The following is a 17,867-nucleotide window of genomic DNA, read 5'->3' as shown; positions in this document are numbered from 1 at the left end:
GGAGTGAACAAGTATAGAAACTTAGATATCCCACGTATTCTAACAATACAGGTGGTTAAATCATGATTATCATAACTTTATTTACAGGTATTTAAACTTGTTTTGTATATGGAACTGATATAAATCATAACATTATGCTTATTTATAACCATGCTTCATCAAATAAAAAAAACACCTTTTAATGAAAAAATTTATATATAATTGACCCTCTGTCTTTGTGAAACACAGGGGACGGGAGATGCTTAGGAATATGCTTTTGACACGGAAGCAGATTAGTATATATATATATTTCTGGAAACCCTAACGCGATCCTTTATTTCCCGCAACTGTCCGATAACCCACCGTTGCACGCCTCTCGCGGTCTCCCAGTCGTTTCATCGCCGGTCAGTGGTCCTCGACTACTTTCGATCTCGCAGGCCAGTCTCTACTGCCAGCCACCGTCCGTCAGAGTACAGGTTAGTCCTCCCCTCTTCTCGTGACCGCTGTTCCTCCGATCTCACGGGCCGATCCTGCCCCTTAATCTCGATGACCTATCTCTCTCAGTCGCGACCTCTGTTCGACCGATCACTAATTCTTAATTTTGTAGCCCCCTTTCTTCTTGCCAAGGTATGTGTTTTTATTTTCCTCGTTATATTGATGTTTGTAATTTGATCCATCAAAACTTTTTTTTTCTACTTCTGCTGATATTATGTTGATGTGGTTCAAATTCCCTTTTCTGTTTTTCGCGTGTGCGGTGGAAGTGTTTTGTTGGAAATAGATGGCATACGTCAAAATATTTTTTTTTTGCCTTTATCTGTTCTTGTTAGTAATCATCACTGTATATAAATGATTTGCATTTCATTAGTTTAATGTTCATGATTTTTTTTTTTTTTTAGTATGATATATTGACAAATCAATCTAGTTTATCAAGTTCAAGAGAAGGAGAAGAAAATGGTGTGCATTCGACAGGCAACCGTAAATGATCTGTTGGCAATGCAGGCGTGCAACCTGCTATGCCTACCCGAGAACTACCAGATGAAGTACTACCTGTACCACATCCTCTCCTGGCCGCAGCTCCTCTTTGTTGCAGAGGACTATGATGGACGCATTGTCGGTTATGTCCTTGCCAAGATGGAGGAGGATGCTTCGGAGCCTTGCCATGGCCACATCACCTCTCTTGCTGTTCTCCGCACCCACCGTAAGCTTGGTCTTGCCACCAAGCTCATGACTGCTGCACAGAATGCCATGGAGTCTGTTTTTGGAGCTGAGTATGTATCTCTTCATGTCCGCCGCAGCAACCGTGCTGCCTTCACACTCTACACCTCCAGCCTCAGTTATCGCATCCATGATGTGGAGGCCAAGTACTATGCTGATGGGGAGGATGCCTATGACATGAGAAAACAGCTGAATGGGCGTCCGCATGTCCATAGCCACAGCCACAGCCACAGCCACCATCACCACCACCATGGAGGCTGCTGCTCAGGGGAGTCTAAGGCTGCATCTTCTGTAGATGTCAGTGTAGCAGTTGATCCAGCTGCTGGCACATCTGGTTCCAATTCATTAGCTTCAGTTCCAGCTTCAGCTGCTGGGGAGTGAGAAACATGTTGTAGGTACACTTGGTGATTTGGATGCTATGCCCTTTCATGCGTGTTTTCCAGTTTCTTTGTTGTCTGGGATTCATCGTTAAGTCTGAATACTTAACACTATTGGTCATGCTTTATGTTCATGCGGAATATTTAAGTGATCTTATATTGTGGTAACTTACATGCTTTGTTTCTCGTTTGTGTTGATATGTTGTTCAGATTTTGTAATTGTTTATGCCATCAATGGCGTCATGGCATGCATCTTATGATTATGGTTTGTCTTTTACAGAACCTTTTATTGCTTATGTTATATTGTTGAGCTCCCTTCTTAGCTTCTTATTGTTTGGATTTTGTAATTCTTTATGCCATAATAGCTTCTTGGTGTGCCTCACAGAGTAGCAAGTAAAGCAAATGCCTAGAGCATTTTACATAAATAGGAGAAACAGGGGCTGATTGCTGAATGAGATATTTTGAATTGAAAATGACTTATGTTATAGTTTTATCCTCCCAGTATTTCTATTTTGTCTGGTGTTGGCCTTGTCATGTGGTTTGAGCAGCTACTTCGTTCCTCCATAGTCAATACTACTGTTGGATGTATCTTTCTTTGTTCATCTTTTGTTTGCACGATATGTTTCCAAATCCTTAACATTGTTTTTCCTATCTTATTGTTTGAGACATGCTTATTTGTTACTATCTTTGAGAAAGTATTAGAATAGTCAGCACATCAGTTTAGTTACATTTTCTGTAAGTAGATATTGGTATCTATCAGAAGTAGGAAGAAAACTGCTTGTTGGATTACAAAAATGCTATCAGTATCACTTTTCTCATGAATTTAAATAATAGTTCTTAGTTATCTTTGAATTTCTGTATAATCTAGTAAGATAGACATTTGTTAAAGTGAAGAATACTTGAGCATGAGATCTCTATACCTCATTTCATAATCTACCTTTCGTTCAACATGAGTCTGTCGATTCTATGAAACTGAGATGGATGCGCGAACCTTCAAGGATGTCATAATGCTCAGTGTCAAGCTCATCAGCCAACTCTACACCATTAAACACTAGCTTCTGGGCGTCCACAGGGTAACCGACTTGCTTCTGTATGGTCTTTTTTATCTCAAGAACCGTAGCAAAAAACCATATCTCGATGGTTATTTCCTTCTCATCTAATATATCAATTATTACATCCATCTCTCAGAATGATGGATTAGGCTTCTGAAAATGAAGTTGTATTGTTAGCTTCTTATGTTAGTTTCTTATTGTTCTTTCAAGTTTCATGCCATTTGTGCCCTGCAGTAAACTTATTGTGGATGATATCTCATGCAGAAAGGCTTTGCAAAGCTTCACTTAAAACAACAAAGAGGTGGGTGGTTTTTCTGTTTTTCCTTTGGCTTGTGGCAGTCACGTGTTGCAACCCTGGCTTACACATTAAAGATGATGATAATAATAATTATTTTTGGAAAGTAATTGTATATCTGAACATGTGATTTGTTACACCATTTGTTTGATTTATTATATTTTAATGTGTTTATTTGTGCTTGAAATGGTGGGATGGAGTGCTTTGGTTATTGTTGATTGGATAGATGACAATTGAACAGCATGTCCCCAAATACAAACATAAGAAGCTGCAAAAGTGCATATAATCTGAAACAAAAACCCATCTTCAACTAGAAATTATATTGAGTTTTCTTAAGAAATAGAGTGTGAATCTGAGCAATTTCAACGACTAGAAACAGACACTGTTTCGCATTTCAACAAAAGTATGGGGAATGCCAAAATCCCTATACAACTAAACTCTCATCAACTCAGCTCATTGCTTAATTCGAGCTGGTATATGCTTCAACAACGTTATGTACACAATGAATAACTGAATACACTTGTGCCGAGAAAATTTTAATCTCGACAAAACAAAATGAGTACCTGAAGGAAGAAGTGAACGAGAGTGCGTAGCCTGGTTGAGACTGTTTGCTTGTCTGTGAGCTTGTTTGTGATGTATCTTACATCTGAAACATGCATGTTGCTAGTCATCTGAGCTGCATAACTTTGTAAAATGCGCTGGGCGTTTAGACTGTAAACTCCAAATTTTTAAACTTTTAATATGGATGAACAAAATGAGAATCTGACAAAGGTACTAAACAAGAGTTCGCAGCCGAGTCAATAGAGTTTGCATGCTCTCGAGCTTGTCTGTGAGATACTTGATGTCTGAAACGTGTTGTGATTCATCTGAGCTGCTCAACTCAGTCATAAGCGTTGAGCATTTAGCCTGCAAGTCCAAAATTTCAACTTCCAATGAAGTAATGGTGGACTCCAGGTTATCACTTAGCATGGCGTTAGATGCTGGGGTCCTAGGGGTGAAACTGATGCTGCCAAAACTACTTCGGCGACTTAATTTTCCTGGTGTCAAATTTCTGTGCATACTCCCACTTCCTGCAAGGTCAGTAAGATTGTGTGAAGATGGAGGACTGTCACTTGGATCGTGAATCAGGGGATAACATGATCATCAAACAATCACAAAGGCATTTATGAGTTCCAAGTTAACTCAATTAAGTTATTGCTAAATCAACAATGACAACTCAGCAAACAAATAGACATGTAAGCTCCAACCATTTGGGGATGATAAGCTACATGAAATTTATCCACCATTGAATTCCGTGGAAAGTTTTGATGCAACTAATATCCAATCTAGTAATGCACTTTTAATTGTGCTATGTTTTATTTTGTCTACCTCACACATCTTTAATTCTAAGATTCAACGTTATGAAATTCAAACTAATAATCCAATCTATTAATGCACTTTCAATTGTGCTGGGTTTTCTTTTGTCTACCTCACACATCTTTAATCACGATTGATTCAACTTGTCTAATTATAGAATTCAATGATTGTCTTTGAATGCATCCATATCATCAATCATTGAATGCACATCCATATAGTCTGAATTTGTTCTCTTATTATCTATTTGAAACTATACTTAGGCACGCATCAAGTTAACCAATCACAACTTAAAGAAACAAATACGAAGAAACCCCAAACAATTCATTACATACCTAAGTTGGAAAGCTGATCCATAGTACCCTGACCTAGAGATTTATCAAGCTTAAGTAAACGCAGCATCCCTGCAGCAATCCTACCCATTGAATCAACTTCAGATCTGCAAAGAAAAGCAAGGTGCTCCAGTTCCTCTTTTGTAGCAATTGCTTCAATCTGCACAATGTGACAAATCAACAATTTAGCACATGTCAATTTCCACCCTAGGCCTGCATGAAAAAAGAGAAAAACAATAGGTGGACTATTTTACCGGCTGCTTCACTGAAAACTTTATATTTTCCACTACCCACTTTGTTTCCATCTCAATATCATCCTCGGAGGAAACCAAGAAGACTTCAACGTCTACACCATTATTCTTGAAGTTTCCAGTTGTCAAATTTCTCTCTACTCGATCACTGTCCGTTGTACTTGGTTTCAATGCCTGTAGACCTTCTATACCTACCTGCAATCATCACAAGAAAAAAGTAAGTGAACCACAAGAAAATGTAGTTATCAAGCAGTTTTAGCCCCCCCCCCCCCCCCCCCCCCCCCCCCCCAAGATTAAAGTAAAATTATGTTATCTCATCTTAGCACAGTTACTGCAAAAGTTCATCGGTGAAAATTATAGCTCATTCTTGGTTTTCTGCTGAAGGTATTCATGATTAGAAGAATACTTGAAGTTGAGGGTTGAAAAGAATGAAGCAAATGGCAAAAAAATATTCAATTGAGGTCCTAATTCTTGCTAATGCAAAAAAAAAAAAAAAAAAAAAAAGATTAATTTGGCCACTGATGACTAAGGCCATTTTTGACTTCAATTTGTGTGGTTTTAATCATTTTCCCCTCACTGGTTGGTCCAAATGACTATAATGATGTTGACATGCAGCATATCAACCATATGGAACTTGCAAAGAAAAATTGCAATGATCTCTGCATTTCTACAAGGTATAATGATTGCATGCACTTGACTATTTTTTATTGCCTTTTATACAAAGATGAAAATGAATGTGATCTATGAAAATTGAGGAAATTTGATCCCATTAGATGTTTACCGTGATTAATTCTATAGGAAACTTCTTCTTCAAGCCTGATCTCCCCATATTTGATGAATTTGATTCAGTACTTTTTGCTTTTACATTCAAGCTCTGGAAAGTTGTATGCCAACACTTCTCTTCTCTGCTTAGATTATCACTTGCTTCCATCAACCATCCTTCCATCTCTTGGGCTCCTTCAAGTGCAAATAACCAATTGTTGAATGTAACACATACATCAATATCATCTGGCATCCGCACCTCCAAAAGGCTATCATGATCCTCCTCTTTGAGTGTTTCATCTGATATGGAATGATGTTAATCAATCTACCAAAGAATTCTAATCATTTGTGAAATCAAAATGAAGAAGCCTGACATCGAGCATCACCTAATTGTTAAACAGGATACTTCAGCGGCATGACAAGTGAAAATAAATGAAATTTGTCAACAGACATCACCTTCTTATTATCCACTTAAATATTGAAGAAGAAAATTTCCTGAACTAATAGGATACTAATTAGGGTAGGATTATGTGCCTTTTGTTAGGTATATCTGTAAAAGTAGTACCATGTATTATATCATAGAGCATAAAACTAACAAAACTAAAGCATTAGCATACATTTGGCATGGTAATATTTGAATAAAACAAAATAGTGTATGATCTAAATAAGAAAAATGTATACTTTCTTCCTTATCAGCTTCAATGGGAGGTGATGCTCTGAAAAGTTTTGCCAGTGGTCCAGAAGATAAATTCTTCAATCCTTTCAACAATCCCTCTCCTGGACCACCATCTGGCCCAAGTATTCCAAATTGATGCAGCAAAGACTCAGTATAAGTCATACCGCCGCCAAGATGCACACCATTGATGTTGAAAGATGCATTTAGACTATGGGACTCTGTATCTTGAACATCATAAGGGATCACATGTACAATTGTTATGTCAAGAAATGGCACTGATTTCTTTTGATGCTTGCTTTGATTATCAATCCAAAATACTGCTTTCATCTGAGGATTTTCATTGTCATTAACAAGACTGCTTTCGTTTATGCCTTTCTCATGAGCTGCCCCCACTCCATCCAAACAGTAGACAGAAGCCGTCTCCCAGCGTATGCTAGTAGAAACTGCAAAAGCACCACCCAGAGTCCGATGAGAAACTTTTAAGAATAAAGATTGTCCATCAAACTGAACCAGAGTCTTGCTATGGATATCAGCAGATGACGATTCCAGAAATTTGAGATGTAGATTGTCTACTGCTAAGGTTACTGCAGTATCACTCGGCATCTTTCTCATCATCCCATTTCCAAAACGGTCACCCATCCTCTCTTTGTTACCTTTGCTGGCTTTTGTTATCTTTTCAGTAACACGACCAAAATAGGCATACAGATCTAGAACAAAGAATAGCTGCTCAACTGAAGCGTTGGAGATATATTGCTGGCAGGCAACCCCGATTCGGACAACACCTTCGGGTGGAGGTACTTCTAACAAAGGGTGACCATCTGAAGTAGCCATAGCAGCTTCAAAGCGTACTTCATGGAATTCAACACAACTCCATAAACCTTCATACCAGTCGGTAGAATTCATCTGTTTGGTCGAACTGTTGCAGGTTTCTAGTGAAACACTAAGATGTGAAGCTCGGGTAGTCCACTTCTTCTGACTAGCATCAATGGGTTGGTATTCCCAGAGACTAAAACAGGCAGGATCAGTATCCAATTTTAGTAAAGTGCATTTCAGCGATGGTGATTGAGCGAAATACAGATCCTCAACATGAAGCCTTGCTCCAGAAAAGGACGTATGAGAAAAATGGTTTCCATTTCCAGACAAATCATTCGTCTTTTGCATATCTAGAGGAACAACAAGGTCAAACTCTTTTAGGATAAATTCAAAAGAGTTCACTGAAAAATCAGGCCGCACAACACCGGGGTTGACCACAATGCCATCAGCTAAGAAAGACGAAATCCTAAAACACGAATCTTCCTGAAGAATTATCTGCAAAGGCATAAAAAAGTAATGAAAACAAAGGCAAGAAAGTGAAAGAAAAATGAATTCAAATTGAATGAAGTTTTTAGTTGACATTTAATACCATAAGTGGTTGACAGTCAATAACTGTCCGGGAAGCAAACTTTGGAGGGTTTGGAGAAGGATTGATTTGGAGGGAATGGAGAGAAATCAAAGGAACGCCAATACTAAATTGCATGTGATGGTCTTGTAAAGGATAGATTGGAGGGCAAAAATTCTGACCTACATGAAGATGTAATGAATAGTGTCAGTTCCAGATAAACTGACTGAACTCCTAGCTTTAAATACTTAATTTAGTAAACTTAGCAATAAAAAGGATAGTAGAAGTTAGGTAACTACCAAATTCTGGGACATGTCGAGTTCCCTGGGAAGCAGACCTCAAAGAGGGTTGAATTAAGGTGCACGGAGGGTGTGAAAAGGTGTCCCTGCAAACAAACAAATTGTTGGAAGTTTGAAATTGTAATATACCAATCACAAAGGTATTATAAAAACAACAAGTTCTACAAGGTTTGGCAAGAGAACCAATGCAACATGCTACTGTTTCTTATGAATTCAATTATTATTACAGGCCTTCTAAGTTCATGAACAGCTGAGACATCTAAGCATTAAAGCTCATTGAGACTGTTTGCTTATTTATTTGTGCTATGAAGATTATTTGCATCTAATCTCTCTTCCAAGCACATATTTGTTGCCAGATGCTACCTTTTTACCATGATACAGTGATTGTTCACACAACGTAACAAGTATGAGTGATGTTTAAAGGGGATGTGATAATTAGTAAAAGGCAGAGAAATTCCCAAGTAAGGCACAGAAATTACCTCAAAAATAGCCCCCCAAGCAAGATGCGAGATAAGGTCTTTGTAGTTTCTCCATCAGATAGACTAGCCTATTAGATGACATAGCTCCATTGAGTCCAATAGTATTAACAAATCAAAAACAGGTATTACGTATTGAAAAAGATTTTAGGCACAGACAATTCATAACATAATGCCACCTTTACCTTAAATTAAGTTGCAGGAAAGTTGTGTTTATTTTAAGGTGAAAAAGAATTAATCTAGGTTTCATAAACACAAACACAAATGTAGAAAGAGACATTCATTTCTGTTGTTTGCTGTAATATTTTGTAGAACAAAAGATTCCACATAAAACAACTTACCCGTGAGAAAAAGAGTGACTGCATTAGAAGTTCAAGTTGAAAGTCTGACAACAATTGCAATTCGTAAATTCATCACAAAATAAGCTTTCAGATAAAAAGCAAAAGCCAACTTGGCATGCAAATGGGATTTCTGAATGATCCTTACCAGCATCTTTGATACACAGAAATATATGATCAACAATAACAGATACCAGTGAACAACCAGCTGCTTCAGTTGAACGCTGCTCATTTGATTGACAGAAAATTATCACATTTCAATAGTATTTCACCAAGCATAATGATCAAAAAAATTGTCAAGTTGACAGGAAACCTGTTGCGCATTAAGATTAACATCTCCCCTATTCAAGCAAATATGTGCACCCGTCATAAAACGAAGAAGAGCGCGCAGTCCTGTTCAAATATTCACATCACATATATCAACATAAAAGCATACCATAGCAATCATAGTTGAGGTGATTAATCATTTCTCACCTGGTTCACTTAAAGCCGGACAAACAGCTTCAGGAATATGTAACCGAAATTCAAGCCCAAGTGGACTGTTTTGTTCTGTCCTTTGCACAGTGATCTGAAGTTTAACGCACACACAAGAAATCAAGCAGCATATTTTTCAAGTACTGTACTGTTGAAGCTAGAAGATGATATTGTATTTACATAAGCCTCTCCAGATATTCCTTCTAGGAATCTTTCACCGCCAAAAAATAGTCGCTTTGCACCGTCCTCATCTCGCTTACTCCCTTGACTACTAGGAGATTGTAAGTGTGCATCCATGAACATATCTGGATGCGGTAATAGATCAACTGAGAGTGATTCCCACTCCAACTTCTGCCCAGCATATGAAACGTAAGTTTCAGTAGAAATTGAGAACAAGGCCTAACTTTATGTAGATATTCTCACAAGAGAAAATATTTAAAAGAAACAAACTGTAGAAGTGTTAGCAAGATCATGAACCTTGAAAACATATAGGAACTTCTTGTTATTGGAAAAATCCCGTGCTTCCTTGAGATTGACAATCTGTTACAATGAATGGATAGTGATATGGTCATGATGTAGCAGAATCCATATTGATGATGTAGGAATGAATGGATATTTAAACTGAATTGCTACCTGCCAATTTTCATTTGTGGTGTATAGCAAAAGATTGCGGATGGTAATAGATGCTAATGGAGATGACCTGATCAATGAGCAGTGTGATATTAATTATCTAAGGAACGAATTGTGATGCAACATTACATGTAAACTGCATTAGAATGATGATTAATAAGGGCAAGCTTGTATGTAGATAATCATGGATGTACAGCCTGCATATTCCAATGTGGTAAGTATGACTTATGCTATTATTTTGAATTTCTAGAATCACAAGAAACTATGGAAGCAAAAGAACTAGAATAAAGTGATATGGATGAATGGATCTAACCAGCCCATGGGCCTAATCTAGAGCATGTACAATGAATAGTGAAGTTATTTAATTTCAATCCAATTCCATTATAAGTGCATACAATGTAGTTGGCTAAGTTTAGTTATCAGTATTATGAATCTAATTATTATTTATAATTGTGTTATAAAGATGTGGGTGCTGTTATTTAGTACAAGAAATCATATTAGATCTTGGAGTTGTGGTAGAAATTGGTTAAATGTAGTGGGTTATTTACCTTCTGGGTATGCATGTTTAGTACTGGGATAGTTTCAAAATGTCATGGGTTATCAGGGTAACTTGTATTTATACACCTAACATGCAAAGGGAGAAAACTTTACAATTTTCCAAGAAGTATAGTTGTATATCAACATAAAATCTGCTCAGTATAATATCTGTCATTCTCTTACCCAAACATATATATGCTAATTATTATCATAATTTACTAAAACTAAAGTGATGTTCCTATCACTAAAGAACAATATAATTATTCCATATTTAGACCAAAAAAAGATATTCGTTCTTGTAACTCTTGCTGTACAATAATCCGAATGATGAATTGGCTCCTTCAGGAAGCAGAAACTTGACATCAGAGAACTGAATAAAATATTGCAATTTAATAATAACTTAATTTGATATCCTATCTCTTAAACAATTGCAAGAAGAACAGAGAAAAAGAAGCAAGAAGAACAGAGAAAAAACGGAATTGGACTGACCACCACAAGAATTGTGGGACTAAAAGCAGCGAGATTAACAGCGTTACTAAAACAGAGGTCAAAATTAGGAATGTAATCCAATTGGCTATTCCAAGTTAGTTGAAACATTATCTTAATATCTATTTATATCATCAACATTTGAAATCTTATCAAATTGTCAAATGAACCCGTGGAAGGTATTCTTCCACTCAAAGAGCTTTAAGCTGAAGTATAAATGCAAGTTCACAAAAATTACTAGAGAAGATATTTGACAAAATTACCAAATGGTACCTCCCTGCTTCCTATTGCCGCCATGAGTCTCAATCATTAGATTGACAGTACCTACTTCCAGGGTCATCCCATCTGCAATCTGAGGCATAAATTAAACATCAGACCACTTGTCAAAAGACCAAAAGCTATCAGCATATAAAGGGGATGTAACAAAGGCATCACAGTTTCCTGATCTTATTGCCTCTAATCAGCATATTCGTTATAATGACAACTCAGAAATAGACTAACCATATAGTTGCTTCCTTGATGGTCTCATATCATATATGTCCAAGAGATGTAAAATTAAAACAAACAAGGAGGAGCTTTTCAATATCACATCAGAACCCAATTACATTGTGGAACATTAATTTGAAGCAAAAGATAACATTCTAATCTAAAAAGGAACATCAATATGGCATCTAGTTATGTTACATTTGCATAGAGTTACTCGATAATAGATAAACCATCAAACCAATTGCTCTCAAATATAGTTTTGAAACATTATTATTGTTTCAGTTCTCCACCCCTTGGGATAAATAGTTTAGGAAATAGAAGTAGATGATGCAACTAAAATTTAGAAAATTTAAGTGCAACTAAGTTTTGATGTTTATCTATTTTCAAAGCATAGTCAATCTCCAAGAAGAAAATTAAATACAGATTCATAAATTTAAGAGATTCAAAGCATCACACTGATATGTATTGTCATGTATCACCGACTTAAATGACAAAAACTTAAAATGAATAGTATTAGCGTTTTGTTCAGGTACTAATGCTAGTAAAAACATCTAGTGTCATTTTGTCACTAATCGCCATCTGGATCTTAGATTTTTCCAGGATGTGTCCATTTCATCATAAGAGATGGCAGTTTACTGCTCGACACAATTATTTGGAGTCCATAACACCCCAATTTAGTCCCACATAGAGAATTGTGGGCTATTAAAAGGGTATATAATCTTCAATTATTGAGCTACTATTAACTTGAAATTGGATAGTTAATACCCATAAAGATCTCTAAGAGAACCATAATTCATAGAATTCCAGTGTGATTACCTGATGTCATAGGTATATTAGAAACTGCTTCACTGAGATGAAAGAGAAATTGACTCAAGCTAATCACATTGTATATGGTGAATTTATTTCTAAAGCTATGTATGAGAAGTTAAGAAAGTACAAGCTAGGCTTCTGAAAATTTTCTGGTTTGGAAGATGTTTCCATAATTACTGTTCTATCTTTATGGTATAGTCTCCCAAGTTTCAATCCATCATTTGTTGAATCCCAGTTTTTATATTTTGTTTTTCATTCTGCCTTAATGTTGTTCCCTCTAGTATGCGTCCAGGCAAGATATCATGTCATACATAACTGATAAATTTCATCTAAAGTCATATCTGTTGTCTTCAACCTAAAGCACTCACCAACATGAATAGACTTGTTCAAGTCAGTGAACAGGATGCGCGCACACAAATAAATAAAGTAAGAACTGATCAATATAAAACAGAAATAGCACCAATAAGTGACGATATTTACCTTATCTGCGAATCCATATCCACTGCCTTTGGTTGTGCCGGTCGATGTTGACGCACTTCACAAAAACATAAGAATTCAGCTAGGAAACAAAGCACACGGAGAAGCTTGATGCTGAATCAGACACGCTCACCTGGTTGGGCTTTTTGCATTATCAGGGTCCACATTTTCCTCTAGAACCAGATCAAACCTATCAATCTGAACAAGAATTGGCTCGTATTGCACATTCGAAACAGAAGGAAGCTGGGCAAATAAAATCAATAAAAAAAATCAGCAACATATCACAAACTCCGACAAAAAAGAAAACTTTCACCAAATCCCAAAAGATCAAAATTGCTAGGCATGATCCTAGTCACCGTGATCTCGAGCTTGCCGACTTTAGCTGTAGTCACAGTCAGCGTCGCAGGAAATCCAACGCTCGCGTGAAGGGAATCCCCATCGATATCTGGAACACGAGATTTCATCTCAACAAACTCGATCGACAAAGAAAGAGTGGAAATCGGCGATTTTCCAAACTCGAATTTTTTAGGGAGGAGGCATTGGGATCTCACCTAGGTTAGAGAGCTGGGCAGTGCGGCCTTGAAGCTTGAACTGATCACGGGTGAAAGACTTGAGCCAGTACTTGAGGGTATACTCCAGCGCCCGGGCCAAAATCGACTCCATCCCGTCACCGGCGCACCGCCCGCCGGAGAAGAACCTACAAGAATATCTGGAGCCTTCCGGATCTAAAGTTAACCCAAAGAACGAGATCCAAGGAGTAGAATTCACGACGAAGATGAAGAGGAGGAGGAGGAGGAGCAGCAGAAGGGAAAGCGTGGGCCGACGAAGTGAAAAAGAATCCTCCCTTGTTTTTCCTACCTATTCTTTTGTTTTCTTTATTTAATTATTCCCATCTTTATAAGCTTCCCCACTTCATTTTGCAAGCCTTAACGTGCGCCGTCCGCTCTGCCATAAATCGAATCTCGTCCGTCGATGGAGGAATCAGCGAGCCTATAGGGATTTTTATGCGCCGAATCCATGTTGATCCGTCCCGTCGGTTTGTTACTCTTTATGCGGATGCAGATCCGCCGTTGGTCGTTGCGTCCTCACATAAACAGGCGGCCAAGTTTCGAACCGTCGACGACTCGATTACACATGTTAAAACGGCCCGACCGGGCTCCGGTCCAGTCGGTCTAGTTGAGCAATAGGACTTAATTGTCAGACGAAAAATCATTCATATTTTTAAATTTATACTAAGAGAAGATCGGATATTTGAATTATTAAAAAAAATTGAATTTACAGGTGTTGCAAACTGTGGTTGATGTGAGTGACGCTTCGATTCAATGATATGAATAAATAATGACTGAGACATTATTAATGATTTAGATTTTTTTTTCATAAATAAATACTAAAATGTTTTTTTCCTTTTAAAATAATTATAGATAAGGCCACAAAGTTCGCACTGAGTCGTCAGAGAGAGATTGAATAGATACATGCACGTCCGCACGGATGCAGCCATGCATGCATATGTTAACTGCGTGGGGCCCAACGGCCAGCTGGAGTGGCAGTCTTGTCTTCTTTTTAGTTTGTAGATTACATATCATCATGAGCAGAATCTGATTATTTATTGTCAAATCTTTCTTCTTAATTAAAATGAATTTAAAAACCACACAATTATTGGGTAGAAGTGGCTGGAAATTAAATAAAAATTTTGGAAATAAAGGATTTCGGTAAACTATAATTAATATCAATATATGACTCAGCTCAACATCACTGGAAAAACTAGATTATAGTCTTCGGTTTTTGTTTGGAAACCAAATTCCATTTATACACATCGAAATATAGATTTCAGGTTTGCGATCAGTAGTTCATCAAGAACAGGCATCAGAAGAAGATGAAAGATCGAGCATCCATTAAAATGTAATCACGCCTTGGAATTTTCTTCAGTGCTCTGTTTTCTTGTGACTCTGATGTACGCAAAAATGGCTCCAAAGATTGCAGTGGCGAGGCCTCCAAGTATCACCTCGGCCCCGGCAATCGACCTGTCGTGGTGCTGCCTCGCCGAAGACTGGCTGGCCGGCGCAGCGGCGAAGTGCGCCTCCTCTGCCAACTCCGGGGTCTTCGTCGGCGGCGGCCGAGCAGCGGCGAGTGCGACGACGAAGCAGAGGAAGGCTGCGAGGAGAATGAAGTGACGAGCCATTTAATTAATTTGTGTGAGCTCTGAAAATTCTTGGAGGAACTGTGAGGAGGTTGAAGGATTATATAGAGGGGGAAGAGGAAGGAAGGGAATTAATTAATAATGATTTTAGAATTTGGTTAATTGAAGAAAATTATGGGGTTTTGGGTAATGATTGGAATGTGATTAGGATTTGAGGTTTGAGTTAATGAGGACAGTTGGATTTGAAGGCATGAGGGAGAGGGATGTTTGGTCAAATGGATGGAGATTGCAATTTAGAAAATAGCCTTAGAAATGCAAAATATTTTTCTTTTTTTGAATTTGAAGAGATTAAAGAGTCTGTTAAATTAGATTTGGTTGACAAATTGGTTGCATCTTAAACTTTGTTTAGCTGCCATCTTGTCTCATGATGATCAATAACTCGATGCTCCTTCCTTGGGAGCAAACCAAACATATTCTATCTGCTTTCATTATCTTATTCTTCTATGCAAACAAACTATATATTATTCACTTCAAAAATAATGATAATAAAAATACTGTGAAGCATAACCAAGCAGCAGTTTTGCAGATATACAGTCAATCAGTAGGAGACAAGAATCCAAAGCTGTCCTCTGTGAGTCTTTGTCTCTGTTTCATGATCAGAATCAAGCATCTTCAAATTGATTAATCATTTGTATATTTGTATTGTTCTTGCTAATGTTTCAGGCTCAGCAAGCAAGTTATGTACATTGCTCTGCTCTCTGCTAAATGAAACTGAAACTGAAACTGAATAGTGTAAAATGAAGACCTCTCCTGATGGGTGTAAAGGTTCCTTCCATCTTGTTCTTTGTTCACTTCAAATCTTATTATCATGTAAATCTAATTAAATGAAGCTTGTTAGCTCACGATATGCAGTACAATAATTGAGTGTGGCAAAGATCTGCATGTGTTGTTGTTGAGTTATGTGGTCGAAGACTCCACCAATAATAGCTTTGAGCTTCTTTTGGCCTCTCGTTTGATGTGTGATCCAAATTGTGTTTTAGCACTCATTGGAGATCCAACACATCTTCCAATCATGACACCCATAATTAATGACAGTGGATGATAATAAATCTCACTTAGATGTTTCTTTTAAAGATGTTTTTAGATGAAAAATAAAAATGAAACTCTGTGAAGTACTCTTTTATTCTTCTTAGCTTCACATTATCATGGCTGTTTAAGTCTCCATGAAGTGATACGACAGGAGGAGAGACACCCTGAAGACAATGGCATTTAAAAAAAGCAGACTAATAATAAATGAGATGCTTTCAATTGCAGCCAAAAACAATGGCGATTAGCAAATGATGCGTTGCTTACTGTTTCCATACACAAAGAATAAAGACGAGAGATTTCTGCTGCTCCAGCGCACTTTCTGCAATACACCGAACATTGACGACTGAGAAAGAACGAAGAAATGCTGTTAAATGCAGTGCATTTTCACGAGCGTTTGCTAAAGAATCCAATGCCTCAACGTCGAAACAGACAACCTTTCCCAATTCCCTAAACTTTCTTACACATCCATTAGAAGAGATAACGAGTGCACAGTAAGCGACGAACATGAGAGGAGAAGATGATGAAGAAGATGAACCAGCGGTTCGCCAGAGCAGGCGACTGAGAGAGTTTGGGTAGTTACATGAAATTTGACAGTGAACCCGGTTAATTTATTTGCTGCACTCCGGTGGCTGCGCCGGGAAGCGGCCGGGATCGCTGCAGTAGTCGTAGACCAAGTGGTTGGCGCGCGCCCAGATGAGTTGGTGGCTCTGGTGCACCGTGAGCACCTCCATCTCCTTCTCCTTCCACCAATAGCGCCCCTCCTTCCCCCGCTCGCTAGCACTGCACCGCCGCAGCTCCGCCGCACCCTCCGAGCCGGGCGCCCACTCGCAGCCGTCGATGCGGAGGCTGCGGAATGTAGCCACGAAGGGCGCGTGGGACCAGTCGGTCTTCACCCTGCCGCCCTCTGTGGCCCAGTCGTCGGCGTTCCATATAGAGCTGTAGACGCCCATCGGTTGGTCGCCGGGGAACGCGATGCCGCTGCGTGACGCCGCGCGGTTGGAGAGCACGCGGATGGGTGTGTCGTCGACGAGAAACACCACCTGTTGCGGGTTCCAGAGGATGGAATAGGCATGGAAATCGGCGGTGGGATCGAACCACAGGTCCATCCGCTGCTCTCGGTTTCCGACTCCATTGATGTAGAGGTTCGTCTGCACCAGGTACGGTTCCCCTGTTCTGTTCCCCAGGAACTCGAAGTCGAACTCGTGGTGGTTCGCCCCCTCCGATGACATCTGCGAGCCAAAACACCATGAAAATCGAATCTTTTCACAAACTTCACATTAATTACGTGCAATTGAGATCGGAGGCAGTACATAGAAAGCGGTGACAGTTCCGGCGGAGTCCCCTTCCACGAGCTTGAGCTCCGCGGTGACCTTGCCGAAGAGATACTTACTCTTGGACGCGAATCCAGAGCCTGAGACCATGCAAAACAAATCAGAACAACCACCGCTTGCTTCAGCACCAGTACCACAGTAATGGAGTGAAAAGAAACAGAAAAAAATAGAGCCCCAACCAGAAGAGCTGTCAAGCTTGAGCTTGAGAAGCTCGCCGTCGTAGATTACATGGTCAGTCGCCCAGCTCGGCTGCACGAGCTCATCAAACTTGGAGCTTTGCGCTCGCAACGCACTCACCGAGACCCATACTGCCATTACTAACAAACCCAAGCGGCCATTGCGCGCGTCCATCGATCCGATACGAGAATCGAAGACGACGATTACACGAGGCGAGTAAAGCTTCTCGGATGCAATGAGCGTCTGCTGCAGTGGATGCCTACTCTTATAGGAAGTTCCCAATGGCTTGAAGCGGAAGCCATGGGCCACGTAGGACGGGACCCTCTCTAACGCCACGGCGCGGACGCCACACAGGACGAAGTAGCCGTTGCTTGGAAAGCAGATAATTCCAGGTGGGGCCGAGATAGGGGGGCCCGGTTGCGTCCCGTCTCTGTCCCCACTCAAAAGGCC

At 39.2% G+C, this 17,867-nt stretch overlaps 3 protein-coding genes across 4 annotated transcripts; 1 reads left to right on the top strand and 2 right to left on the bottom strand.

Annotated features, from left to right (window-relative positions):
- Window positions 1-317: 317 nt before the first annotated feature.
- Window positions 318-1,739, top strand: LOC141822857 (N-terminal acetyltransferase A complex catalytic subunit NAA10-like). Of its 2 annotated transcripts, XM_074710165.1 has the most exons (3): window positions 318-455; window positions 544-606; window positions 902-1,739. In XM_074710165.1, the coding sequence occupies exon 3, from the start codon at window positions 931-933 to the stop codon at window positions 1,573-1,575; it is 645 nt and encodes a 214-aa protein (XP_074566266.1). In that variant the 5' UTR covers window positions 318-455; window positions 544-606; window positions 902-930; the 3' UTR covers window positions 1,576-1,739. The 2 variants fall into 2 exon arrangements, with proteins under 2 accessions (XP_074566266.1, XP_074566265.1); XM_074710164.1 differs by lacking the exon at window positions 544-606.
- A 1,805-nt stretch (window positions 1,740-3,544) lies between these two features.
- LOC141825336 (uncharacterized) lies at window positions 3,545-13,514 on the bottom strand. Its single transcript, XM_074712722.1, has 20 exons — window positions 13,235-13,514; window positions 13,040-13,128; window positions 12,817-12,926; window positions 12,687-12,741; window positions 11,174-11,262; window positions 9,891-9,957; window positions 9,735-9,797; window positions 9,438-9,608; window positions 9,258-9,351; window positions 9,097-9,176; window positions 8,932-9,007; window positions 8,787-8,830; window positions 8,449-8,516; window positions 7,970-8,055; window positions 7,695-7,852; window positions 6,298-7,600; window positions 5,636-5,916; window positions 4,858-5,049; window positions 4,607-4,763; window positions 3,545-3,988 (listed from the first exon to the last, which is right to left on the bottom strand). Exons 1-20 carry the CDS (start codon window positions 13,344-13,346, stop codon window positions 3,693-3,695), a joined length of 3,591 nt encoding a protein of 1,196 aa, XP_074568823.1. The 5' UTR covers window positions 13,347-13,514; the 3' UTR covers window positions 3,545-3,692.
- Window positions 13,515-16,329: 2,815 nt separating this feature from the next.
- On the bottom strand, window positions 16,330-17,639 carry LOC141825407 (xyloglucan endotransglucosylase protein 6-like). Its single transcript, XM_074712789.1, has 3 exons — window positions 17,420-17,639; window positions 17,220-17,320; window positions 16,330-17,138 (listed from the first exon to the last, which is right to left on the bottom strand). The coding sequence occupies exons 1-3, from the start codon at window positions 17,589-17,591 to the stop codon at window positions 16,518-16,520; spliced, it is 894 nt and encodes a 297-aa protein (XP_074568890.1). The 5' UTR covers window positions 17,592-17,639; the 3' UTR covers window positions 16,330-16,517.
- Between the last annotated feature and the right edge of the window lie 228 nt (window positions 17,640-17,867).

This window comes from Curcuma longa, chromosome 3 (genome assembly GCF_044706935.1).
Source record: "Curcuma longa cultivar G26 ecotype Majalengka, Jawa Barat chromosome 3, ITB_CL_G26_1.1, whole genome shotgun sequence".
In the NCBI taxonomy this organism is placed as follows: domain Eukaryota; kingdom Viridiplantae; phylum Streptophyta; class Magnoliopsida; order Zingiberales; family Zingiberaceae; genus Curcuma; species Curcuma longa.
The sequence above is the reverse complement of the archived record's forward strand: the minus strand, read 5'-3'. Positions and strand labels throughout refer to the sequence as shown.